We start from the raw sequence: 26,736 nt of genomic DNA on the forward strand, positions 1-26,736 counted from the left end.
CATACAACGTTCTTTTACTGACCACCTAGCAGTTCTGTTCAAAGTTACCATTTTGCTTAGCTTCTGTCTGCCATCTCGTAAGCAGGCATGGGCTGGTTAGTATGTTCAGGCACAAGTCACCTTACGTAGCCAGGTACAGGTCACACCTACAATGATGAATCTGCACTTTAGAAACTTTGGAGCTTTTTGGATGTGAGTTTGCTCGCTGAGCTGGAAGGTTAGTTTTCAGACATTTTCGTCACCATTCTAGGTAACATCAGTGAGCCTCCGCTGAAGCGCTGGTGTTATGTCCCGCTTTCTATCTTCTCAAAACTTTGGAGCTTTTTGGTTGATGTGAATCTCACTAACTGCCTTTTGGTGTTATTGCGTAACTTATTCCATTCTTGTCTCAACTAGAACGTTAGTGAAGCAATTGTATTCATTAAACATTTTTGTTCAACATATTAAATCTTGGTGACCTCAACATATTAAATCTTGGTGACCTCAACATATTAAATCTTGGTGACCTCAACATATTAAATCTTGGTGACCTCAACATTTGCACAGCATGCAAACCTGGTAGATTGCAGATTGCTTATTTTTGAACAAAAATCTTTCAAATGTTGTTTCATTAGTTTTCCTTTTTCAAGTAAAGTCAACCATTTGCTATCTATATTGTTAAATTCAAGGAATGCCTGCTGATAATTAGACATAATAACACATCACACTTGAAGTATTTCTTCTGTAAGAATTATTTTAGATGTCTTTCCTGTTTGTAGAATGCCTGAGTAGTTGACTCTAGAAATTTAATATTCTGTCGATTTTGTCTGTAGAGCAATGAGTTTTTACAACTGTAAATGTAGGTCATAAATATTTCTCTTTAGCATTCACTGCAAATGAAAAATAGACATGAAAGGGCTTTGTTGAAATTTCTCAAGCTTAGTAAAGTAATTCTTCTGGGCTTTTAATTCTTTGGCTTATTCTTGTTTCCTGCAAATATGGCAGTTGTTGAGGTGATATCTGCTGGATTTAAGGAGATGTCATTGGCAGAAAGAGGTGGACGTCGGCGAGACTTGCATGATCTTGGAGTGAACACAAGGAAGGCAATGGAGCATGTCAAGGAGTCCAAAACTGGTAAATGCTGGAGTAGAGCAGTTGTTTTAATTTGAGGTTGCTTATGTTGATTATCACTTTCATTAGCTAAATCTTTTATCACATGCTAAGTTTTCTTGTAGCCCATTTACTTCGATTGATTGGAAATTGATCACATTGCTGGTTTTAGATCAAAGGTAGAAATGAAGAAAATAGAAGCAGAAATAGGCTATCTGAGCCTGCTGAACTGTTCGATATGATTGTGGCTAACAAATCTATTACTGCTTTTCTCTTCTCCTCAACTCCCCCCCCCGCCCCGCCATACTCTTTGATTTTCTTTTAGCCCTAAAAACTATCAGTAACTACTTGTAGCAAAACATTGCGATGGCTTTTATACTTTACTTCTGTCTGTTAATTTCATCTAATTCACTTTTTCTGATTTTGTTGACTCCACAATTGTTTAAATTTTGACTTTGTCTACTTTTCCTAACCTTCCAACTTTTGAAGGCCATTTTAGAATTCATTCTAGTTTTGCAGGATTCAGCATTAACATCTTTTTTTGCATGTCTTTTGCAGTAGAACAAACAAATTGTCTTGCTATAATTGCCATGAGCAAACCAGATCAAGCAACCAGCACTGTACAAATGATACTATGTGCTCACTAGTGAAATAATGGCTCCAAAGTAACACTGGATCAGCATAGTAAATAGGAATCATTATGCATTGATGAAATCACAAGTGAAGTATAACTAGGTCAGTAAGCACAGGACTTTAGGCACTTGGTTTCTTCCAAATCTTAATATCTATTGCACTTACATTTGCACCTTTTACTTGGGTGGCACACCATTTTTGGGGGGAAATTGTGATTTAATCTTGCTAAACACTCAACATTGGCAGAATCACACTACAAGGTGGACACGGCCGATGTGCACATTCTCCCCGTGTCTGCGTGGGTTTCCTCCGGTTTCCTCCCACGGTCCAAAGATGTGCAGGCTAGGTGGATCAGCCATACTAAATTGCCTGTAGTGTTCAGGACTGTGTGGGTTATAGGGGGATGGGTCTGGGTGGGATGCTCCAAGGGGCAGTGTGGACTTGTTAGGCCGAACGGCCTGTTTCCACACTGTAGGGAATCTAATCTAATCTAGTCTAACTATTTGGAGTCGTAAAGGTCTAGTACTCGTTTGGGGAGTTTTGGAATCATAAACTGTCATAACACAGAATCTTATCTTTTGACACAATAAGTCTACTGATTTTTGTCCTGACTACCTAGTGAAATCCACTTTCAATCTTGCCTTGTCTTTCAAGCAACTATTGTTTAAGCACGTTTGGTGCAGAATATTCACAGTTGGTAACTGTTCTCAACATTAAGAATTTTTTTTGAATTTTTGAACCTCTTAAAATCTAATTTTAACAAGTAGTGACAATCAAAATATTTACCTTGTTTCAGAGATAGTAAGAACTGGAGATGCTGGAGAATCTGAGATAACAAGGTGTAGAGCTGGATGAACACAGCAGGCCAAGCAGCAGCATAACAGCAGGAAAGCTGATATTTCAGGCCTAGATCCTTCTTCAGAAATGGCATTTCTGAAGAAGGGTCTAGGCCTGAAACGTCAGCCTTCCTGCTCCTCTGATGCTGCTTGGCCTCCTGTGTTCATCCAGCTCTACACCTTGTTATCTCTATTTACCTTGTTTACAGCCTTTTGCTTTTCTGTTTGGGATGCCCAAAGTTGCAGAATATTTTGTTTATGATCCAAGTCGTCTTCTGTTGAAATGATCTGTCTTTGCTTTTTTTTGATCTATGTCTCTTAATACGTAACCTCGTATTTGTTTATAGTGTATTTGTGCCATCTTAAGCTCTAGGTTTCTATATCAGTCTTTTCTGTCTCTTTTGTAGTTTAAGGTTATTCTATCCTTGTTCCAAGAAATATTGCTTATTTACATCTCATCTAGTCTGTCCCGAAATTGTCTGTCATGCTATACATCAGCATTTTTGCCCTGTTTCTAAAATCAATACCTTCACTTGTAAATCCGAAATACCGCATTGCAGATCACTACAACTTTGTGTGTCGAATCCTTAAAAATATGTTTACCAATGTTTGAGTCCAGACAGCAAAATCTAATTCTTTGATTTTTTTTAAAGCATTTTCCCATTATTTCTCATATTTACTCTTTGCCCTTAATCTTTTATTTTAAGAGGGTGCACCATTTCATTTCCTTTAGTATTGAAACTGTTTTCTGTAGAATTCTGGAAAATAATAATCAGTTATTGCCTAGCTTTCCTTGGATTCTCTACTTTGCCATCTCTTTAACATCTTCTGCTGTTACATTGGTTTACTTCTGCCCCTATAACCTTTCTGTTACGTGATTTCAGGATGTCCCAGATTAGTTCAGGTTATGAAGTATTTCTGAAGCTTTATTACTGTTGTCGTACAGGGAGTCATTAATCTTTTATGTTTTCAGGTATTTCTGGAAGTATAATACGACTGATAACAAACTATATTCGCCTAAGCTCTCGCCCACAGTGGGCTCTATATCAGTACCATGTGGATTATAATCCTCAAATGGAATCAAGGCGTTTGCGAACAGTACTGTTGTTTATGCATGACAAAATACTTGGTACAACTCGTGTCTTTGATGGTTCGATCTTATTCCTGCCCAAAAAACTGGAAAAGAAAGTAAGTTTCAAGTTGAGATTTCATGATACTGTATTGGAAATGTAATTATTGTTGAAAAGAAGTAAAAGGAGCCTAGTTTTTAAGTGGAATGAAAAGAAAGACAATGGACTGATGTTTTTCTTGTGATCGACTGCCAGAGATTGAATTGCATTATAAGGAAACAAAGACAAATTACTGCAGAAACTCAGCAGGTCTGACAGTGTTTCAGGTCCAGTAACTTTTCTGCTTTCTCCCTACAGATGAGATAGATTGGTTGTTGGCCTTGGGAATTGAAGGCTATAGAGAACAGGTGGGAAAGTGGTTATGAAACCCAAGATTAACCATGATTTTGTTGACAGTTGTGGCAGTTTTGACTGACAGTCTATTTTTTCTCTTGTGTGAAGTACTTTTTGAAGTGTGGTCACTGTTTCCATGTAGGAAACACCAATGTTCAGTAGCAGCAGTGTGTAGCATCTACAGGATGCACTGCAGCAATTTATCAAGCCTCCTTTGTCATTTTCCAGTCCACGAGCTCTGCCATGTGGAGTGGCAACGGAAGCAGATGTATGAAAACACTACCAATTTGTTTCATCCAAGCCACTCACCATATGGTCTTGAAGTTTATCACCATTCCTTCACTGTCACTGGGTCAAAATCTTGGATGTTACTTCCTTAAGAGCGTTATGGGTGTGACTACACGAACAGCAACAGTTCCAGAAATCAGCCACCATTGCCTTCTCCAAAGCAATTGGGATGGACGATAAATGCTGACTTAACCAACAGCGTACTATTCTGCAAAATAATAAAAAGAAAGGCAGCTAATTTAGGTATAGCAAGCTTTTGCAAATAGCAATGAATTATTGAACAGACTTTTTATGATGATTGAGGGATAAATATTGGGTGGAACGGCTGGGGTGCCTGCCTTTGTTTTCAAAAAAGTGTCAGGAAATCTTGTTGCATCTGCTTGCAAGAGTGACTGTGATCTCCATTTGATGATCCTTCCAACAGTATAGGTCTTCCTCAGCTCTGATTGGATTATCATTGTGAGCTTGTTGACTAGGGCATTGAGACATTCCGAATGGAAGCCGCTGAGTCCCAGAACTTACGTTCGTTCGGAAGCCATTGGAAAGATGGTTCCTCAAACTTTCCCATAATCAGGATGAACTTGCTGTTAAACGCGCGCAAAAAGTTTGAATTTTAACAGAATTTGTCACCTGTTCTTCAATTGTAAGGTCACTGAACTGCTGAGCCAGACACGTGATGGCCAGAATGTGAAGGTAACAGTTACTTTGACAAATGAATTGCCTCCGACATCTCCAACATGCCTTCAGTTTTACAACATTGTGTTCAGACGGTAAGCAATTTAAAAGGTATCTTTGACCTGGAAACTATTGAGGACTGAGAGGTCTAAAATATCTTGCTCCAGTTGTACCAGTGCAGGCATTAGTAGGACAGCACCCATCATTGCAAAAAACTGAATATGGGACTTAATGACACTCCAAGTTGAATCAAGCCTCTTCCCTTTGGGATTTAAACATCTATCATTTTACATAGAACATTACAGCACAGTACGGCCCTCGATGTTGTGCCAACCTGTCATACCGATCTCAAGCCCATCTAACCTACACTATTCCATCTATGTCCATATGCTCATCCAATGACGACTTAAATGTACCTAAAGTTGGCGAATCTACAACTGTTGGCACATCAAGCTGTTTTCCAGGTGCTCAAGTAGGCCTGAAGAGTGACATCTTCCAAATACTAGAGAGGGTTAGGATCAAAAGTGAAATTAGCACTAATTATATGCAAAACAACCTCTTACTTGGAACAGTATTCCACTTGCGAGACGTTGGATATGGCATGGGTTCACTGCTTGTCAGGTAACTGACTGCCAAAAAAAAATCAAATGGGCTGAGTTGATCTTGTAATGTTTTATAACTGAGATTTAAATGATCGGAAATTTATCTAATCATGTAGGAAAGAAGTGTTGCCTCAGCAAGAAAACTGAAGTTGGAGTCTGAGAAATTTACATTTGATCTAATTTAACTGGCGTTCTTTTTGTACCTGCTGTGTTAAATGGACTCTAGTGAGTTGTCACCATTCCTTAACAGAATGTTAAAAATTTTTTGCAGGCTTTTAAAGATGATGTCCTTGCAGCAAATTGGCCGAAACTATTACAACCCTCAGGATCCCATTATGATTCCGCAGCACAGGTATGTGAGACCTAATTGCAAAAGTAACACTTAAATGTATTATGCTCATGAATCTTCTCTTTACTGGGTGAGTAGAGATTGTCTCACCCTCAGTTGTAGCAGTATTAGAAGTCAAAGATATTTTGAATGGTGGTGTTCAAACACTCAACTCCAAATACTGTTTGTTTTGTATAATCTGCTCATAAATCTATGTAACTTTTTTCTCAAACCAAACTGTAGTTAAAATCTTTCCACTAGTGGCTACATTGAAAGCAGGACAGAATTACAGATTAAAAGGCTGCCTGCCATAGTCATAGAAATTGAGAAAGGTGATGGGAATTGTATTCAGATGTAACTGAAACCAAACTAAATTTCACAAGGGGATACAGTACGGAAACTTTAAAACAGTGGCAAACGTAGCGATATTTTCCACTATTTCAGAATCATGGTTTGGCCAGGATACACCACGTCAATTCTGCAGTACGAGAACAGTGTCATGTTATGTGCAGATGTCAGTCACAAGATTCTGCGAAGCGAAACTGTACTTGATGTGATGTATCAGTTATATGAGCAGTTTGGTGAACACCAGTTTCAGGAAGCCTGCTCCAAGGAGCTAATTGGTGTCATAGTTCTTACCAGGTAAGACGAAATTCCTCTTAATGAGGATATCTGGGTGCTTTACTTCACATCAAAGTCTTGCAGCACTATAATTTGTTGCTTTGTGCCGCTCACTTTTATGGTCTTGTGAGGAATGGTGTATGTGTTTATTTTTCTAAATATGGGTTGGATTTCAAACTTGTGGCATACAGATGTATATCCCCCGCTTTTGGGGGGGAAAGGGAAAAACCAGAGTCCTTCTGTGACCTAATTCAGTGTGTGTTAGAGCCAATGGATTTCAAGCCCCTTGGATCCACACTGAGGTTTATGACTGGAAGTAAACCTTGTAAAGACAATAGCTTGCTTTTGGTTTAGATAATCAAGGATTGATTTTAGTTTGGAAACACCCAGGACTGGAAGCTTTTAGGACGGTTTTGAAGGAGATCTGTTTGGGTCAAAAGCACATAATGTTTTCTATTCTTTCAAAGGGTAAGCATGTGACTGGTGAGGCCAGCATGTGTTGCACATTCTTAATTGCCCAGAGAGCAGTTAAGAATCAATCACCTTGCTGTGGGTCTGGAGTCACTTGTAAGCTAGACCAGGTAAGGGTGGTAGTTTCATTCCCGAAAGGGACATTAGTGAACCAGATGGGTTTTTCCAACAATCGACAATGGTTTCTGGATTCTTATTTCCAGATATTTGTTGAATTCAGATCCCACCATGGAAGATGGTGGGATTCAGAACATTACTGATGGATTAGCAGTCCAGAGATAGTACCACTTGGCTATTCCATCCTTGCAAGAAACTGTAGAACTGTTCAGGAGAGCTTTTTACCTTGGTGTAAAAGTTTAAGTGCTGAAACTTCCAGAAATTGACATATTACACAACCTTTCAGTTTCATGAGTGTTTGTATAAGGAAGACCCAACAGACCTGGGAAAGAAGCATTTAAGTCAAACCTAAAGAGTCAGTAGAAGGTCTTTTCTCAAGATTTGAAATACTAGTGTGACAATTTTGGGGAATAGATGAAACTGACCGTAATTTTATGAACTTGCTTCTTTGTTTCTATATTTAAAAAGCTTATTTTTTTTCCCATCTGTGCAATAAATGTTTGAAGCTTTCCTTCAATGAAACAGTCTTGTGTACATGTCATGCAATGAATGACTATCATTTTAAATAAAATCAAAATCTATCAAGCCAGATTTTATTCTGGGGCTCTAACTTGGACTGTAGTAAAATCAGTTTGAATCATAGCAATGTACTTGTTCATCAATTCATTAGTCATCATGGTGACTCCTAGGTACAACAACAAGACTTACCGAATCGATGATATTGATTGGGTTCAGAACCCACGAAACACCTTTAAAAAGACAGATGGATCTCAAATCAGCTATGTTGATTATTACAAGAAGGTACAACCACGTTTCATTAATCTTCAGTAAAAAGAAAAAGTTCTGACATGTCAGTTTCTTCTGTAATTTATTGACCAGTATATTGATAGATTGGTTTTAGTAATTTGGGAATCTAGAAAAACTTGAGTTACACCTGTTTTTTTTTTAATTTTTGCATAGCAATATAGTACTGACATCACTGATCTGAACCAGCCAGTGCTCATCAGTCAACCCAAAAGGCAAGGACCTGGAGGTACTACTGTAGGACCCATCTGCCTCATTCCAGAGCTCTGTTATCTCACAGGTAATAGGATTTGGAAAGATGGACTAATTTGAAGCAACTTGTAATAGTTATTTCTGGTGCATAACAAAGTTTGAAAGCATGTTCCATGTCATAGGATGCACCTTGTTCATACTTTCACATTCTAATGGCATGGCCTTGAAATAATTCATTACCTTTAAGTCTCTGAAGCATGGTTTTTGAGATTGGCTAACTGTACTGAAGGGAAGTACAACTGTGACCTTTTAGTCTCTGTAGCTTGGTCCCATTTTTCATTCTGGGAGCTGCTAGGAGGAAATCTTAAAGTAGCAAACCAGAATTTTAAAGTTGTAACTTAGCATGTGCTGACAGTTATGGTTAAATGCTGTAAAATATCTCAGATTTGCATCAGTGGTTGTGAATTGAAGGATGATGATCCAAGGGACTTCTTGTTTGGGTGCTGAATATTTGATCTGTACTCAAGATAGGCCTAGGCATGAGACAATAATCTGCTGCATTAGCTGCACTTTCATTAATGAATAATAAGCTTCAGCGTGCAGCATGTGAATGCAGAACTCTGTGCCTGAATCAACATTAAAATTGGCTGCACCCCTCTCGTGCCCTTGTTTGGGTTCAGTTCTTATCTCATGAAGACGCAGCTGCAGTTGATTCAGCAAAGGCGTTCAGTGTAGATATTTTGGCTGGCTTATAGTGTTCCCGTCCATGGCAACACTTTTTTTGAGTAAACAAGTTTTTATTGCTCATCAGAGCTTAAATGCAAAAATCTTAAGTGAAACTGCTGTGCTGAGAGAATGCTGCAATACTGGAGGTGTAGTGCTTCAAAAAACTGTTTAGCCAAAGACCCAGCAGCCTCCTTGGGTTAATAATTTCATTGAAGAAGAGCAAGCAAATTATCCAATGTTTCTTTCAACATTTATCCATGAATCAACACAAACATATGATCTGGTCATAGACACTTTGCAGTTTTAGAGTTTCCCAAATGCAATTGGCTACTATTTCCTACATTACAACAGTAACTGCACTATAAACAAACACACAATAGGCTAAAAAATGCTTTGTGTGAAAGGCACCAATATACATTCACGTTTTCTTTCATTCTAATTTGTAGGAATGACTGACAAAATACGTTCAGATTTCAATGTTATGAGAGACCTGTCTGTACATACAAGATTAACACCAAAACAAAGAGAACAGCGGTTATGGCGTTTCATGGACTACATTCAAAAGTATGTTCTGAAATGAAATGAAAGTTTGGACAACAGATCTGGTGATCAGAAGTATGGAAATGAAAATTTTGAAATGTGGCCCATTGTCGTAAAATATTGAAACCATTTCTTTCAGTGGACTATGGTACAATTTTAAATTTGTCAGTTGTTTTTAACTGTCTTTTCTGATTCTATTGGTTACTTAGGTCAGCAGATTAAAGTGAACTCACTTTTCCCCCCCCCCCCTCCCAAGTAAAAACCAAAGGAACTGTGGATGCTGTAAAGTGGAGACAAAAGTAGAAATTGCTGAAAAAACACTGCAGATCTGGCAGCATCTGTGGAGAGAAACCGGAGTTAACATTTCAGGTCAAGTGACCCTTCCTCAGTCCTGCTAAATTTTTCCAGGAATTTCTATTTTTGTCTTTTTTTAAAAATTTTACCGTTTACTGCAATCAGTTCTACCATATTTTCCTTGCCCTTCATATTTTGAGCCAAGCCAACATTGGGACTGGAATCTGAACCTGCACTGCTTATTTTAAATTGTACTGTAGTTAAAACCCTAGTCTCTCGATCAGTCTAGAGTTGGAATACAATTATAGAACTAATTTGTGTAACTTATTCAATTTCCAAAGAATATATGACACCAAAATGGGCCATTTTGAAAATTATTCACCGCCATTGTTACACTCTGTTTCATTCTGCCTTCTGACTCTCTGTATCATCAGATTATTTTCTGTGTTCACCTGGTCTCCTTTCTAAACTCATGGGGTACTTGTGGCTCTCTTGATAGCAGCACATTTTAACAAAATAGCCACTTATGTCCTGAGCCCTGTGTTACACGTTGCAGAAAAGAAATTCAGAAATGACTAAAACTGAAGTGGACTTTACAGGCTTGCTGTTATCAGGTTGCAATGAATTTTTTATCCTTATTTTTAAAAACAGGGATGATAATGTACAGAAGGAGCTCTCTGATTGGGGTCTCCAATTTGATACCGAGTTACACTCACTGTCTGGCCGAGTTGTACCTTCAGAGAAGATTCACCAAGGTGGTAAAATGGTAATGTGCATTAGAAATCTCAGCCAAATTGCAGATGGTTATGAATTTATTTATGTCCAAGTCATAAGAAACTAAATTCAATCACCTAAATTCTTCTCTAGCCTATTTCATTGAGTTACTGAGTTGCTTCGGTGAGGAAAAACATAGCTAGTGGTTAAACCTAATGTGGTGATACCATCAGAGTAAACGCACGGAGTTGTCAACTGTTTTTAGCCATTGGTCATCGATGTATTGATTAAGGCTATATAGGGTCTAGGCCCGAAACTTCAGCACTTGTGCTCCTAAGATGCTGCTTAGCCCGCTGTGTTCACCCAGCTCCATGCTTTGCTTGCTCTTATTTAAGATAACAGTCTTGCTGGAAAAGTGGCTGGTTTTTAGAAATAGTTTTGTTAACATTACTTTAGTTCCTTTTTGTTCCCATGTTAGAGAAGGCCATTCAATTTCTTTGTGTTTTTTTTAATCATTCAACTAAATCGTGACAGTCCTTGACCTAAACCTAAGAGAGGGCAGCACGATGTGAGGTGGAGGATGAGGAAAGAGGGTGTTTTGCTGTCGGTGATTGTAACCCCATTAGCTTAAAGGTAGTTATGGATAAGGTTGGGTCTGAAGTCAAAATAATTGCATAATTTAAAATGTGTGAGGGATCATTCTCAAATTTCTTGGTTTATACTGAATGTTTCTTATGATGTATCAATTAGGTATGTGTTGTGGAAAACAATTTGTATATTGTTCAATTGCACTTTTTATGCTCTGATTATATTTACAATACATGGATTCCATTCCATTTCAGTTTGATTATAATCCTCAAGCAGCAGAGTGGTCCAGAGAAACCAGAGGCGCTTACCTGATTAATCCTATTCCACTGGAAAATTGGGTGTTGATTTTTACCCGAAGAAATGCTGATGTAGCTAGGAGCCTCTTCCAAACTCTAGGCAAAGTGGTAAATGCAATGGGCATTAGAATGGAAAAGCCATTAATGTAAGTACTCAACCATGTTCGTATGGACCACACTGAATGCACTTTATTCTTAATATTCCTGGCAACTTTCAGAGCATTGAAAGAAATAGACTATTTAACCCTTGATCCTGCTGCCTCACTCAAATTACAGCTGGTCTGTGATTTAACTTGAAATAGTTGCCTTAATAGATTTTGAGATGACAAATTCACAGCATATTTAGAATTAACTAACAATTTGCCTAATATCAGCCATTTTCTGGAGAATTCTAAACTTCTGGCATGGCATGGCAATACAGTGGCTCACTAGTTAGCACTGCTCCCTCTCAGTGCCAGGGACCTGGGTATGATTCCACCCTCTGGTGACTGTCTGTGTGAAGTTTGCACATTCTCCCCTTGCCTGTGTGGGTTTCCTCCTGCAATCCAAAGATGTGCAGATTAGGTGAATTGTCCTTGCTAAATTGCCCATGGTGTCTGGGAATGTGCAGGCTACCTGAATTAGCCGTGGTGAAGTGCAAGGTTTCAGGAAGAAGATGGGATGCTCTTTGGACGATTGGTATGGATTTGATGGACTGAATGGCCTGTTACCATACAAGAGAGATTCTATGATTTGATTAATAATTGCAATATCCATGACACATACCGTAATAGCCCATGTGCAAATGCAGCAAGACCTAGACAGCATTCCATTTACGTTAAGTGGCAAATGTTCACACCTTCCAGGACTGACAGCCCACTTGATCGGCATCACATCCACAAACATGTACTCCCTCATCCACCAGTGTTCTGTAGCAGCAGTGTACATTTTGCAAAATATATTGCAGAAATTCGGTTGACACAACATCTGGGCCATAGGGCCTGTGCTGTTCTATGTTCGCCAAGGCTCCTTAGACAGCATCTTCCAAATCTGTGACCACTTGCATCGAGAATGGCAACATCAAATGAACTGCTGCAGTTCAGGATTACAGCTCTAGAGGGCATTGCCTCAAAGAATGGCCAATAATTGCTGGCCTAGCCAGTGACACCCATGTTCCACGAATGAATAAATTTTAAAACCACATTCCTAAGAGATCAGACTCTTCAGTTTTATTTTACATTGGTCCTTTCCCTACTCAATCTCTCCCACTGGCTCAGGATCCTATGTCCAATCTGTTCCAGAAATAAATCCATACAAGCAAAAGCTCTTATTAGGTCCTTTTTCAATATCATCAGTTGTTCCACAAGTGTCTGTTCTGCATCATTGAATTCTTCTGCATGGGAGGAAATCCAGCACCAAAAAAAACCCAAGGAGAGGGTGACGAACTATGGAAGATTTGTCTCTCAGCATTTTGTCAATAGCACATCCTAGTGAACCAGTATAATTGATTTTGATTTTTGTATTTTAGATCTGCTCAGACATTCTGAAACTATGTATGTTGTGGCAGTGAGGGAGAAATCAAAACTTGAGGAAAACTTAAATAACACAGTTTTTAGTTTTGTGTCCAAGGCAACTCCAAGTTGTAAACATGATTGGTTTTAATTTATTGTTTCTCTGGAAAACCAAGTTCTCCTTCTTTATATTACTGATTTCTCAATCCCTTCATTCTCAGCAGTTGTTGTAATGAAGTGGTGTGAGTGCCTGACTCGAGCATTGAAAGAATAGCATGGAGTTAGACCCTGCATTGGGTTTAACATCAATTTCCTACTCCACTGAAGAAAATTTAACATCTTTTAGTGGTTGTCTGGAGCAGACCAATACGCAGAAAATTGATCTTGCACCAAAGTGGCTATACTCTAAGGAAGAAATTTGGGCAATGATGTCAGCTCCATTGGCACCTCCCAGATAACTGTCTCTGACCATGGGTAACCAGCCTTGTACAACATCCGGGCTTTAGTTGGCAAACAGCTTGTTGGGCAGAGGTTGTCTCCAACTGGAGAGAGTCTTATTTAAATAGCTCAACATTTTAATGATATTACTTCTCTCTAATTTCCTGCTGGCAAGATCCTGGGAATCAAACTCCATCTGAATCACTCCATAATTCTCCTGTTGTGTGACTAGAACAAAAATCGCATATTTTGTGGTGAATGGCTCACCTGACTTCCCACCTGCAAGTAAAGTACTTGAGAGAATATATTTCTCATTCACTTGTATGGGTGGTTGTCAGAGACACTGACCAGAAATTTTAACTGAGCATTTTCAGCAACTTATTTTTCTACTAGCTTAAGCCTGTGCTGATTGGCAATTTTGGCAAGGTTTTATAGGCATTATTGAAAGTGTTACGTGGGTAAGATCCAGTCATGACTTCTGTGCCTGTATTTTATGAAGTTTGCTATATGTTATCGATTTGATCTGGTCACTTCTATGTTTTTTTTAAAAAACTGACTTCAGAAATGATTTTTATTTTAGGATCGAGGTGGAAGATCGCAGTGAGGCATTTTTGAAGGCGTTGCAATCTAATGTTACTCAGTCTACAAGAATTGTGAGAGAATATTTAAAGATTTAATCCTGTATTACCTTTCTCTTTTTTAGATTTAAATTTAAATTTTCCGTGGTGTACACATGCGAGTTAATGACGGGAGGATTTATTCATTATGGAACTATGTAATCCTTTTGTAAAAGTGAAAAATCTGTAGAACTGGGGGTGTAAATGAATATATTGCAGAAGAGCTATGTCCCTATGACTCTGAAATGTGAATTAGTATCAAGAATACAATTACCAGCAATGCTAAAATTGCTCATTTCACTGGCTGAGCTGTAGTTAGAATATTCCAGTTTTGGGTCCTAAACTTCAAACGTTTCAGGAAAAGGGTACCAGAAAATTCACTGATTTTTATACCAAAGCTTTTGTTATCAGAACTCAGTATTGGATGCTCATGAGGATTGCGAAGTTTGTAGATTTCAAAATATTCAAGATTTTGAAGGGTTTTGATAACAAAGGATGGGCTGGTTGAGGAGTAGGTACAGGGAGCTCCCTGTTATTTTTCAGTAATGGCCTCCTGTATAAAACTTTTCCAAATACTTGATAAAGCTGTGACTTGGACAAATAACAAGGATGAAAACAGTAGCTATTTACACACCCTATCCATTGCAATGATAGTCTTGTATGAAGTACATTGAAGTGTTTTTAAACTGGTAGTTCTGCTTACAATTTAATGTTCTTTTGCTCACCAGGTTGTTTGTGTCCTTCCATCTAATCGTAAAGACAAATACGATACAATCAAGAAATACTTGTGTGTTGAATGCCCAACCCCAAGTCAGTGTGTAGTTGCTCGCACCTTAAGTAAGCCACAGGCATTGATGGCTATTGCAACAAAAATTGCATTGCAAATAAACTGTAAGATGGGTGGTGAACTGTGGAGTGTCGAGATACCAGTAAGTATCTGCACGTGAATAAAACTCCCCATGCTTTCTATATTGAGAAATAATGTATTTCTTTAGCAGTTTTTTTTTCCCTAATTAAGTCAGTCAGACTTTAGCCTTTGATACTAAAGACTGGTTTGCTCTATTAAAGAAAAAGAGACTGATACAATGTAGTTTCATATCTCCTGGATTGTGGATTCAAACAGCTATCAGCCAAGAAGTACAGTAACAAGTCATCAGTCCGTAGTCTTGCAAATCTAAATGGTTGCAATGAATTTGGAAGGCCTTGTGATTTTTGGTGCTAAGCTAGCTATTAGAGGTAGTCAATTCAAATCTGAATGTGACATTGTAAACTCATTCTAATTGAATATAATTTCCTGATTTTTGTTGGTTTAATATCTGGAAAAATGAGCTTGTAAGCTGGTTTATTGTAGAATCGCAGTTAGTTCACTGAAAGCCTCCAGCACAATGAATTTGTCTCCTTCACTGAGCTAGACCCACATGTAAGCTTAGTCCTACACTGGTTGATTTTAATGTTTTTCCTGTGTTGCGTGCATGCCAAAAAAATTACTTCCCTTTCCCAAACCAAATCTGTTGAATATTAGAAACATGGTAGACTGAGGCACTGGTATTTATGGGCACTCTATCCATTAAGAGGTTAGAGTACCATTCCTGTGTAAGTATCTGTTTGGCTATACTCTTAAATTCATGTGTCTATATTTTTCTCATTTTAAACTGGTGAGATTTAAATAAAGGGGAAGAAAATCAGCCCTTGAAATCAGGTAAAGTTTGGGTGAGTAATCATTGAAGAATTGGCTCCCAGCTTGTGCTTTTGAAAGATTTGAAAGCAGTTCAGAATTGCAGAAGTGTTCCATTGCAGGAGGAGTCTATTTGGCCCATCATGCCTCACCAGCTCACTTAATAAACATCATCACTTGTGACCAGTGGTGGATTTGACACCAGCCATCCTTGGTTGCAGATTTCAAGTTGTTTAAAGATCATTGAAACTTGGCAATTCAGTTGCTAGAAGCATACTTCATGCAAGTAAGCTGAAGGGTCTAGGCCCAAAATGTCAGCCTTGCTGCTGCTCTGATGCTGCTTGGCCTGCTGTGTTCATCCAACTTTACACCTTGTGATCTTAAATAAGATGGTCTGTTCACTTTTGTATATTGCTCTCTTTAAGAATAACTGCAAAATGGGAAAGTTTGTGAAGCAGCTGTAACCTTGCTTGTGGATTTTGGAAAATTCTGTGATATTAACTAATTTGGACTTTCTTGCATGCTAAAGTGTGGGTGACATTTAACATGGTGAATGTTTTACAGCTCAAACAGCTCATGGTGGTTGGTATAGATTGTTACCATGATAATGCTGCTGGGAGGAAGTCCATTGCAGGATTTGTAGCCAGTCTGAATCAGTCCATAACAAGGTAAGTTGCAAGTGAAAGGTGCCTTTGGGAAGCTGTAACTGATTAGCAAGTATTACAAACAATGAAAACATTATCCCTTCTCCATATAAAATTTGTATTTTTCCTTAATATTTACTTTTGAAATCAGTTTAAATATCCAGGGTTTTTGGAAATATGGTCATTGGTTAACATAGAATTGTAAAGAAGCGCAGCTCAGAAACAGACGCGTCGGTCCAACTCATCCAGCATTTGGCCCATATCCCCCTCAACCCCTCCTTTTCAGGTACCCGTGCAGATGCCTTCTAAATGTAATTGTGCTAGCCTCCACTACTTCCTCAGGTAGTTCATTCCATACATGCACCATCCTTTTTTTAAAAAAAATGTTGCTCCTCAGATCCCTTTTTAAATCTTTCCCCCTCCCATTAAACATAATGCTGTAGTTTTAGTCACTCCCTGACATGGGGTGGGGGGGCGGGGGACCTTGTCTATTTACCCAATCCATGCCACTCATGATTTTACAAACCTCTATCAGGTCGTCCCTCAGCCTGTCCTCCAGGAAAAAGTAGCCCCAGTCTATTTAGTCTGTCCCTATAAGCTCAAACCCTTCAACCCTAACAACATCCTTGTAATCTTTTTCTGAACCTTTCAAGTTTCACCAGAGATTACAAGGATATTGTTAGGGTTGAAAGGTTTGAGCTTGTAGGGAGAGACTAAATAGGCAGGGGCCACTCTTCCTGGAGGAGAGGTTGAGGGATGACCTTATAGAGGTTTGTGAACCCTTTCAGGTTTCACAACATCCTTCCTACAGTAGGGAGACCAGAATTTCATAGTATTCCAAAAGTGGCCTGACCAATTCAACTGCATCATGACCTCCCAACTCCTATACACAGTTGAGGGAAGCTGAAAATTACTAATATGCAGCATTAACTGTAGTTAATGACTTGGCACTTAGGCTGTAATTTATTCCATAAAGTTCTAACTGCACTTTTTTCTTATACATTTGTGGGATGTGAGTTTTACTGTCACTGGTTGGGCCAGCATTTATTGCCCATTCCTAGTTGCTTTTGAAGGTGATGGTGAGCTGCTGACTTCAACTGCTGCTGTGAGTTGACCCAAAGTGACCTTGAGGAAATGCCAGGACTTTGACCTAGTGATAATGAAGGAATGGTGATGTATTTCCAAGTCAAGATGGTGAGTGGCTTGCAGGGCAACTTGGAGGAGGTGGTATTCCCATGTATCTGCTGCCCTTGTCCTTCTAGATGGAAGTGGATTAGAAGGTGCTGTCAAAGGAGCCTTGGTGAACTAATGCAGTGCATCTTGTAGTCTGTATATGGTGCTACTACTGAGTGTCACTGAGGGAATGGATGCTTATGGATGTAGTACCGATCAAACAGGTTGCTTTGTGCGGGACAGTGTCATGCTTGAGCGTTGATGGAGCTGCACCCGTCCAGATAAATAGGCATATTCCATCACACTCCTGGCTTCTGCCTTGTTGATAGTGGACAGGCTTTGGGGAGTCAGGAGGTAAGTTATTCACTGTAGTGTTCTTAACCTCTGAACTGCTATTGTAGCTACTGTCTTTGTGGTGATTCCAGTTGAGTTTCTGATCACTGGTAACCTCCAGGATATTGATAGTGGAGTATTTGGCATCCATCTTCCTGTGTGCCAGCTATGACTCCAACCAGTGGAGAGTTTGTCTGTGACACCCATTGAGTCCAGTTTTGCTAGACCTCCTTGATGCCACACTCAGAAGTCAAGGTCTGTTACTCACTCCTCACCTCACCTCACCTCTGGAATACCGCTTTTTTGTTCATGTTTGAACCAAGACTGTAATGAGGTCAGGAGCTGAGTAGCCATGGCAGAGCTCAAACTGGGCACCATTGAGCAAGTTGTTGCTGAGGAAATGCTGCTTGATAACACTGACTCCTTCCATCACTTTACTGATGATCGAGAGTAGGGGTGGTAATTGGCCAAGTTGGATTTGTTGTGCTTTTTATGTATAGGATGTACCTGGGGTATTTTCCATGCTTTCGGGTAGATGCTAATTTTTTAACTGAACTAGAATGGCTTGGCTTGTGGAATTGGGCATTCTCGAGCAGCACTTGTCTGTACTAATTGTTGGAACGTTGTCAAGCCTCCCTTAGCATTTACAGCATCCAGTGTCTCCAACTGTTTCTTTATCCTGTGGAGTGAATCGAATTGGCTGAAGACTGGTATCTGTAATTCTGGGGACCACTGAATGGGACTGAGATGGACCACCCTCTTAGTTTCCAGGTTAGTACTCTAGTGGTAATACCAGTAGGCCATCACCTCCCGATCTGTCCTGATGCTTTCAGGTGAGAGCTTTCTTGTGTACTGCACATTTTTAAGCCAAGGAGTGGCAGATGGAATTTAATATGCATAAATGTGAGGTGCTGCATTTTCGAAAGGCCAATCAGGGCAGAACATATACACCTGGTGGTAAGGTTCTGGCGACTGTTATCAAACAAACAGACTTTGTAGTGCTGATTCATAGTTACTTGAAAGTGGAGTCACAGGTAGACTGGATAGCAAAGAGGGGCTTTGGTATGCATGCCTTTATTGGTCAGTGCATTCACTGTAGGAGTTTGGAGGTAGTGTTCCAGCTGTACAGGACAAGGGTCAGGCTGCTTTTGGAATACTGCATTGAATTTTGGTCTCCCAACTATAGAAAAAATGTTGATACTTGAAAAGGTTCACAAAAGATTTACAAGGATGCTGCCAGGGTTGGATGGTTTGGACTGTAGGGAGAGGCCGGATAAGCTGGGACTTTTTTCCCTGGAGCTTTGGAAGTTGATCGGTGACATTTGTAGAAGTTTATAAAATCATGAGGGGCATTGATATGGTGAACAGCCAAGGTCATTTTTTTCCCCCCAGGGTAGAGGAGTCCAAAACTAGAGGGCATAGGTTTAATGTGAGAGGAAAAAGATTTTAAAAGGAACCTGTTGTGAAGTTGGGTAGAGTACTTGTGGATTAGAAGGTGGTGTATTTTTTTTTTAAATGGTGATAGTTTTGTTTTTAAAATAGCTGGTGTTTGTAAATTTTAAAAAAAAAGCTATGGGGCAGGCAGTGTGTGGTCACTTTAAAAGATGTGCTTTTTCTATGCTTATGCACAGCACCTGAATTGAAGCATTTGATTCAAAAGGCTGTGCTGTGAGGAGGCAAAGCAGCATTTTTTTTAACCAAGACAGCAGGTTTTTAAGTTTAGCCAATAAATTTAAATCCGGCTGTTAGATACCAAAAAAAAAAATTTAAATCTAATAGTTTTGACAACATCTGAAAGGTTTCGAGGATATGGGGCTAGAGTAATTTAGGATATCTGGTCAGTATGGATGATTCGGACCGACAGGTTTGTTTCTGTGCTGCACATCTGCCTTTAAATCTTTTGCTAAATAAGCCAAGTTCTGAAGGCTGATTGTTTAAGTGCATAACTGCTTACATTATCAATCTTGTGCAGTTTTTTGTTGTTTCTAGTGTTTAGTACTGAGATCTTGATTACACACAAATGGTCTGGATTAAGTCAAAATAAATTCTTGACTATGACACATGATTTGTTCATTTCTGGGTCTTGGCAGTTTAGGATAAAAGTTTCTGTTGAGTTGGCCTAGCTACGAACAGCATTTTGGAGTGGCATAGCAATCAAAACCTGAAATGTTGTGAAGTTGCAAAAACACTGATGTAGCTTCGGTCTGTTCTCCTGTACTAAACAGGATTTTCTACGCTAGAATGAAATGATCTGTTGATTTGTCTGACTTGTCAGTAGTCAACATTTCTAAGCTAGAAGTTGGACTGAAAGAAAATCTTAACCTTTTCAGTAGGAAGTAAATCTGTTGAAGTGGCGAATGAATAAGATTTTGAAAAGATGCAGTGGCGTTTAATTGAAGTATTTGCTTTTTTTTTCCTCTTGCTTCATAATTTTGAGATTTTTAAACATCCACCCTTCTCATCATTAAGGATTGTATTATCAACTTTTCAAATAATAAAATTAAGAATAACAACTAACATGGTGATCCTTGACTAGGTGGTTTTCTCGCTGCATCTTGCAAGAGCGTGGACAAGAACTTGTAGATGGATTAAAAGTTTGCTTACAAGGTAGGTAGATGCCTGAATTGGATAAAGGATATTGTATGCTTAAAAGCATCAAGTGAGTAAGTGTATTACCACCTGATGGTGGTTTCGACTCTGGTAGTTATTAAAAATTTTTCCAAGAGATTAGCAATGTACTTTTAGCAAAAGAACATCAAAGGTTAGTACACTCAAGAAAAGCAAAACCGCAACAATTCTACAGGATATGAGCTGTTTGAAACAGCTTTTTTAGGCTCCAAAAAATAAGTATTCTGCCTTTTTTTTAATCCTCCACTTAACAGACACTCAGACCTCAATGAGGCATCACCCTGTTTCGTACTTTAAAGTTCCTTGTTCAGTGAGCACGACTATACTCGGCAAACATCGGCATTCGCTCTGTCTTTTATATAATTTAATGAAAGTGTTAACTTGAGTTACTTGCTCTCTTTTAACAAGATTTCTTTTAAGCTCATGCATTCAACAGCCTTCAAGAATATCTTAATTTCTGGCATCTTTTTAAAGCCTAGACATTGAGAGAATAATAGTGAAGCCTGGCATTCATTGTCTTTGCCCCTTGGAAGCCAGCAGCACCTGTGCGATCAAGTGTAGAAATTCAGATGTTGCTGCTGTTCTGTGATGCTTCAGAGGGTGCACAATTAAGGTTTCTCCAAACCTATTAGAGATGACTAATTTGGCATAAATTGCAAGACAGTGTGTTAGTGTTAAAATTCTGCAGTTACATTTTCTTGAATAAGATGTAACTGGGTTGTAGCACTACCTTAATTAATGTTAAGTTGCTTTATTAATGGTCTTGAAATAATTTAATGTTGGTTGAATATAAAAAATAACAATTCCACTTTGATATTTTGTAGTGAAAATTTAGTATTTTACCACCTGCCATAATCCTGATTTTTTTCTTTTTGAAAAATTACTGAATGGATTTGCTTATCTTCTACCACCCTCCTACTTTGCTATCTGAGAGTACTGTGACCGCAGACCCTACTTGATGACAGCACTTTAGACACTTGGGATCACTGGATCTTTTGTGGGCAATTTTCTCCTAGGCCAGCAGTCAATATTCTTGCTTCGCCATTTATGCTGAAATCTGCTAATATATTTTGCTTAGTAAATGATGAAACAAATTAAAAACCCTTTAACTTTGCATTAATAACTCAAGTCATTTGAATCAGACACTAGGCGAAACTTTGAATCACTTGAATGCATATTTTTGGATCCACAAGTAAAGTAGTGTGGAATCTTTCAGGTGATATTGTCATAAAAATAAGTTTGCTTATAAATTTAATTGTCTTAAAGAAATTCTTTTATCTGCAAGTTAATTAAACGTTACTTCATTTTTTGAATTTCAATTTCCTTAGCTGCCTTGAAAACATGGCATGCTCACAATAAGTGCCTGCCTGGTCGCATCATAGTGTACCGTGATGGAGTTGGTGATGGACAGTTGAACACTGTAGTCAATTATGAGGTTCCGCAGCTGCTAGATTGTTTGAAATACCTGACTGACTACAAGTGAGTTACCCAAAATCGAAAACTCCTCAATAGTATAATTTTCATCTTTCAGTACATCTAACCAATTTTTGTTTCTCAGGCCAAAGCTATCGGTGATTGTTGTGAAGAAGCGTGTTAATGCAAGGTTTTTTTCACAAGCTGGTGGAAGATTGCAGAACCCACCTCCTGGCACTGTCATTGATACAGATGTTACGAGACCAGAATGGTAAAGTATTGTGTTAAACATTTTGAGCATATTTTTTGAGTCACTTAATGGATTTTAAACACAAAAATTAGACTGTGTTAACAGTGTGCTTTTTTTGGGTCAGGTATGACTTCTATATCGTCAGTCAGTCAGTGAAGGTTGGTACTGTTACACCGACACACTACAATGTGGTGTATGACAGCAGCAACTTAAAACCAGATTACATGCAGCGACTAACCTACAAGCTGTGCCACATGTATTACAATTGGCCGGTGAGTGAGATAATGTCGTCTTTCACTTAATAAAACTGATCAGACTGCAGGCTCGACTCCTCCAATGTTTTCAAAGTAGCTGTACCTTAAATCTAAACTAAATGCTGCTTAATCTTCCAACTGCCAGATTTTTGAGGTTATCATTTACCGTTCACTAAAAGGGGAGTCGCTACAAACTGAGTTTGAAACTGGACTGTCTACTTGTATTTTGCAAAGCTTAACATCAATTTATCACGGATGATTTGAATTCTATTTCCTTGATAAACATTTAGCCATTTATTTTAGTTTTGAACCCTGTTGTTTATAATCATTCATTTTACCCCTCAAATGTCTTCAGTTGAGGTTGAGCATATGTATGTATTTGGAAGTTATTGGCAAAATCATAAAGTTTCTTTAGAAACTATAAAAGACAAGTATATATTCAAACCCAAACATTCTATATTAAATTATTCCAGAAAATTTGAACCAGAAAATGTAATTTGGAATTGAATTAAAAAGTAATTTTAAGGGTTCTCTTGACAATTATTTGTTTTATGTTTAAATAATATGCTTGGAAAGATTGAGGCCAAGCAATGATTGTTTCAAATACTATGACGGTTAAACATGTATACTCAAGTGAACTTTTCCTGAATGGATTTCTACATTGACTTTCTTAATATGGTCACTCAATTAGAAAAATCCTAATTAAAATTATAGAATCATATCTCAAGTTGTTTATTATATTTCTACTTAATTGATGTTCAGCACATTTAATACAGGGGTGATGAGGAAAATTTTTTCCTTATTTGAAATGGTCTTCCTCAAAAGCAGTCTGAGCAGAGTTCTTGAATTTTTTTAAGGTAGAAGTAGATTTTTGACAAGGAAGTGGCTAAAAGGTTTTGGAGGCAGGTCAGAATGCTGCGCAATCAGATGAGCTTGTGAAATCAAAAGGCAGTGCAGGTTTGAGGGGCTGAGTGGCTTGCTCCACCCAATTTGCATTAATTATTTTTAAACTCCTCTTTCGGTGGTTGTAATGGGCTGGATGGTAAATTTTTGCAATTCAGAAAGTAAATGGCTGCATTTCATCCAGAAAAATGCGTTGATATCTCAAATCTGAATGTAACTTGGAAATTTGAATTGTAAATAAACTGATTTTTTATTTTGTTTGTTTTTAGGGTGTTATTCGTGTGCCTGCCCCCTGCCAATATGCCCACAAGCTGGCATTCTTAGTGGGACAAAGTATTCATCGAGAGCCCAGTCTGGCATTGGCAGACCGACTTTATTACCTGTGAATATAAAAGCCATCATGTTTCCTGTCATGATTACTACTTAAAAAAGCAACTTTATAAAATGAACCATTTCCCAAGAATGTATATTCTAGACCAGGAAAACATTTGGATGTGTGGGCAGTTGTGTCAATGGGAAACCACACCTATTCTTGTAATCTGGATATTAACTTGTTTGCACGCAGTCTCTTTTAGTTTTCTAAATACCCCATCTTTAAAGCATCCACAAGCTGAGGCAAGAGTTCCTCGGATATCAAAAATTCATGACATGTCTTCTCCTTTTCCCCCCCTCCACCACGACCGCAATGCTTTGTCCCAAATCCTTGAACAATCTCTTTGCGTTCAATGAAAGTAGTTCTCTGAATTAAAGCAACCAACAGAATTACAAATGTTATTGAGCCCCAAGTTCATTGTGCATATGATACTAGCGTAAACTCAAATGACAACAGATGCTGGAGAAACTCCACAGGTCTGGCAGCATCTGTGGAGAGAATTGAAATTAATCTTTTGAGTCTGGTTTGACTTCTTCGGAATCCCTATCTATTTTATCCCATTTTTATTGTACTAGGGAAGTCATACTAGACTCAGCATTAACTCCTGTTTGATACTGTCAGATCATTTTTGTTTTTGTGCTTATGATACTAGTCTGACTTGAACTCTTTCCCCTAATCCCTTTTTCCCATTTCCCTTTTATGCACAACCCTGGTGTACCTTGTTTGACTAATCCTGAAAGATGCCAAACCCTTTCATATCAAAGGTAAAATCATCAAATTTTATAACATGGGAGGCAGTCATTTGGCCTGCCTTTATGCCTGTTGTCAGTACTTTGTATTTTAAAATTAATTTTTATAAAAGCAATGGATGCTAGAGATCTGAAATGAAAACAAGACGCTGGTGAAACGCAGCAGGTCTGGCGGTATCTGTGGAGAGAGAAACAGATTTAACTTTGAATTCAATTTGACCCTATCATTTTGACCCATTTCCTTGTCCTTCCCAGAACTTCTTTTTAAAGTTTTGTTCACTTTCCTTTTAAAAGCTATTATGGATTCTACTTGCATCACTCTTGGGTAAGAAATTTCAAACAGACAATAAGCCTTATTTTGTGGATCTTTTCATAATGATGATCCTGCAGTCTGTTTTTAGACGTTCGCTGGAAGTGGGAGTACCTGGTAAGCCACCTTGAACTGCTACAGTTTGTGATGCACAGAATTCTGCTCATCAGGAATTATAGGATTCTTATCTTCAGATGCTTCCTCCAGAATGGTGTTGAGTAGCTAAATGTGGCTTAACTAATTGGTAAAAATTCAATATTTAAAGCAAACCATATATTACTCCAATGTATAGGACTATAGAATCCTTATCTCTAATATCAGCATTCCAATTTAAAGATTTGTTCATCCACACATTTAGCTCACTACTGTTGACCATCTTGCTGCTTTTGGTAGACAGTTTCCCACAGTGTACAGTATGATCCTTCTGTGGTTATCCGTTGTCTGATCCTGAATGGTGAACATCTACGTAGTATTTGATCATGAAGCTTGTGCAGCTGAGCCTGATCCTGCCCTCCCCTGACTTCCGTATGTCAACAGCAGGAGTCACCAAATAATTTGAGAATCTAGGGAAAATGTCACCCCAGTAGAGGGCTTCTCTAGCTGGTTGTATGCCCTTGCTGAGATCAGTCACTTCAGCACCGACACTACAGAGTAGAGTCCAGATTAAACTGTAGTGTCTTTCCCTGATCAGCTACCTGTGGCAGTTTTGCAGTTCAGTTTCAGGGTTAATTTTGGATCAACTTTAAAGTTAATTTCCTTTTTTAAGCAATGTTGGAGTGGAGGTTCAAATATCATTCTCCCCCATCCTCCAGGTTATTTTCTTTGGGTGGGCGTATTACTAAACACTGTTTTTGTCAAGTTTGGGCTGTGTCAGGATTACTTTGACATTTTGCAAACCACTACAATCAGCTGAATTTACTATATTAACAAGCATCTTGTCCAAGTCAGCATCATTTATTTACTACAGGTAAATAATTCATGTTATCATTAGTACATTTCTGATCACTTTGAGCACCTATGACCTGCTGACCCTCTGACCTCTTTAGGATATTGAATGTGTTGACATGAATTCAATGATACAATTTCGTTATTTAAAATTGCAGTTTTGAAATGGTCCTTTTTTTGCTAATGGTCAGTATTAGACAATTAAATTTGTTGGGATGCTAATTGCTGTTGAAGGGCTTTTTTTTTTGACAAACTTCATTTGTGCTGTTAAACTCCTGGGTATGTGACACAAACAACCCAAAGATTGTGAACAAAATATTCACTTTTGGTTTTATTAACATTGCAAGAGTTTAACATGGGCAGGACTGCTAACTTGCATTGTAGTATTGCGTGTTTATCTTAACAGTGGCAAAATTAAGAGTTTCATATCATCAGACAAAATGGTTATTGGTTTTTAGTTGGCTCAATTTGTGGCAATTATTCAATTCTGGACAGGTAGAGTCAGCAGCCAAGACGTAGTTCGAGAAGGCAGGTTCTGCAAACACCATGCACAGTAATAAATGTGGTTTTGATATACAAGAAACTGCTGTGGCCTTATGCAGACTAAGGTAGACGCCAGTTTGCTAATACCTAAATGCTGATCTCTGGAATGATAAAAGACATTTCTCGACTATAATCATTTTTGTTATTGTGCAAAATGAGTTTGAAGTAATTTAGTCATTGTAAGTTTTGAACATTAGCCAATCAGCAGCATAAAGTCATGTCATGAATATTTACCAAATTCAGTGTTAAGAGTAGCTCTCTTTTTAAGAAAAAGGGTAAGTTCAAGTGTACCTGGAAAGAATTTACTGCCTCCTTTGGATTGTGTACGGTTTTATTTAGTTTGGTGAAAATATATTTGTGATGGATCTAGGGTGTAATCCCTCTTTGAGGCAGCTCTGATACAAGTACCGTTGCTATATGTACTTGTGTATACCAACATGTCAGGTCCTTTAGCACTGATAACTATTTGCACCTCTAACATGATGAGCTATGTTTTCTGTGGGTGTGAATTATGATATATGTCTAATGCTGAACTAAATCATAATTTTCTTTCAGGATGTGGGCAGCATGGGTTAGGCCAGCATTGTTTATCCAATCCTAACTGATCTGCAGATAATGAGCTGCCATCTGGAGCCATTGCATTCCATGCAATGTCGGTACACCCACATTGCTGTTAGGAAAAAAGTTCCAGGTTTCTAATCTTTTGCTGGGCTGTTGGTTT

General features: G+C 38.4%; 1 protein-coding gene across 1 annotated transcript; it reads left to right on the forward strand.

The window, feature by feature from the left end:
- piwil1 (piwi-like RNA-mediated gene silencing 1) lies at window positions 1-26,736 on the forward strand. Its single transcript, XM_059654872.1, has 19 exons — window positions 1-217; window positions 985-1,113; window positions 3,532-3,746; window positions 4,958-5,079; window positions 5,858-5,938; window positions 6,359-6,556; window positions 7,813-7,924; window positions 8,084-8,207; window positions 9,292-9,409; window positions 10,331-10,445; window positions 11,236-11,423; window positions 13,786-13,858; window positions 14,551-14,751; window positions 16,062-16,165; window positions 20,184-20,254; window positions 21,604-21,754; window positions 21,834-21,959; window positions 22,063-22,210; window positions 23,365-26,736. The coding sequence occupies exons 2-19, from the start codon at window positions 1,017-1,019 to the stop codon at window positions 23,479-23,481; spliced, it is 2,361 nt and encodes a 786-aa protein (XP_059510855.1). The 5' UTR covers window positions 1-217; window positions 985-1,016; the 3' UTR covers window positions 23,482-26,736.

The sequence above is a fragment of the Stegostoma tigrinum genome, chromosome 26, assembly GCF_030684315.1.
Source record: "Stegostoma tigrinum isolate sSteTig4 chromosome 26, sSteTig4.hap1, whole genome shotgun sequence".
Lineage (NCBI taxonomy): Eukaryota > Metazoa > Chordata > Chondrichthyes > Orectolobiformes > Stegostomatidae > Stegostoma > Stegostoma tigrinum.

What these genes read in the sequence shown, in the direction of transcription:
- piwil1 (XM_059654872.1), top strand. Translation starts at nt 1,017, where the DNA reads ATGTCATTGGCAGAAAGAGGTGGACGTCGGCGAGACTTGCATGATCTT. An exon ending in CCAAAAAACTGGAAAAGAAA is followed by an intron (nt 3,747 to 4,957) that starts GTAAGTTTCAAG and finishes TTCAATTGTAAG; the next exon opens with GTCACTGAACTGCTGAGCCA. An exon ending in AAATACCTGACTGACTACAA is followed by an intron (nt 21,755 to 21,833) that starts GTGAGTTACCCA and finishes TTTGTTTCTCAG; the next exon opens with GCCAAAGCTATCGGTGATTG.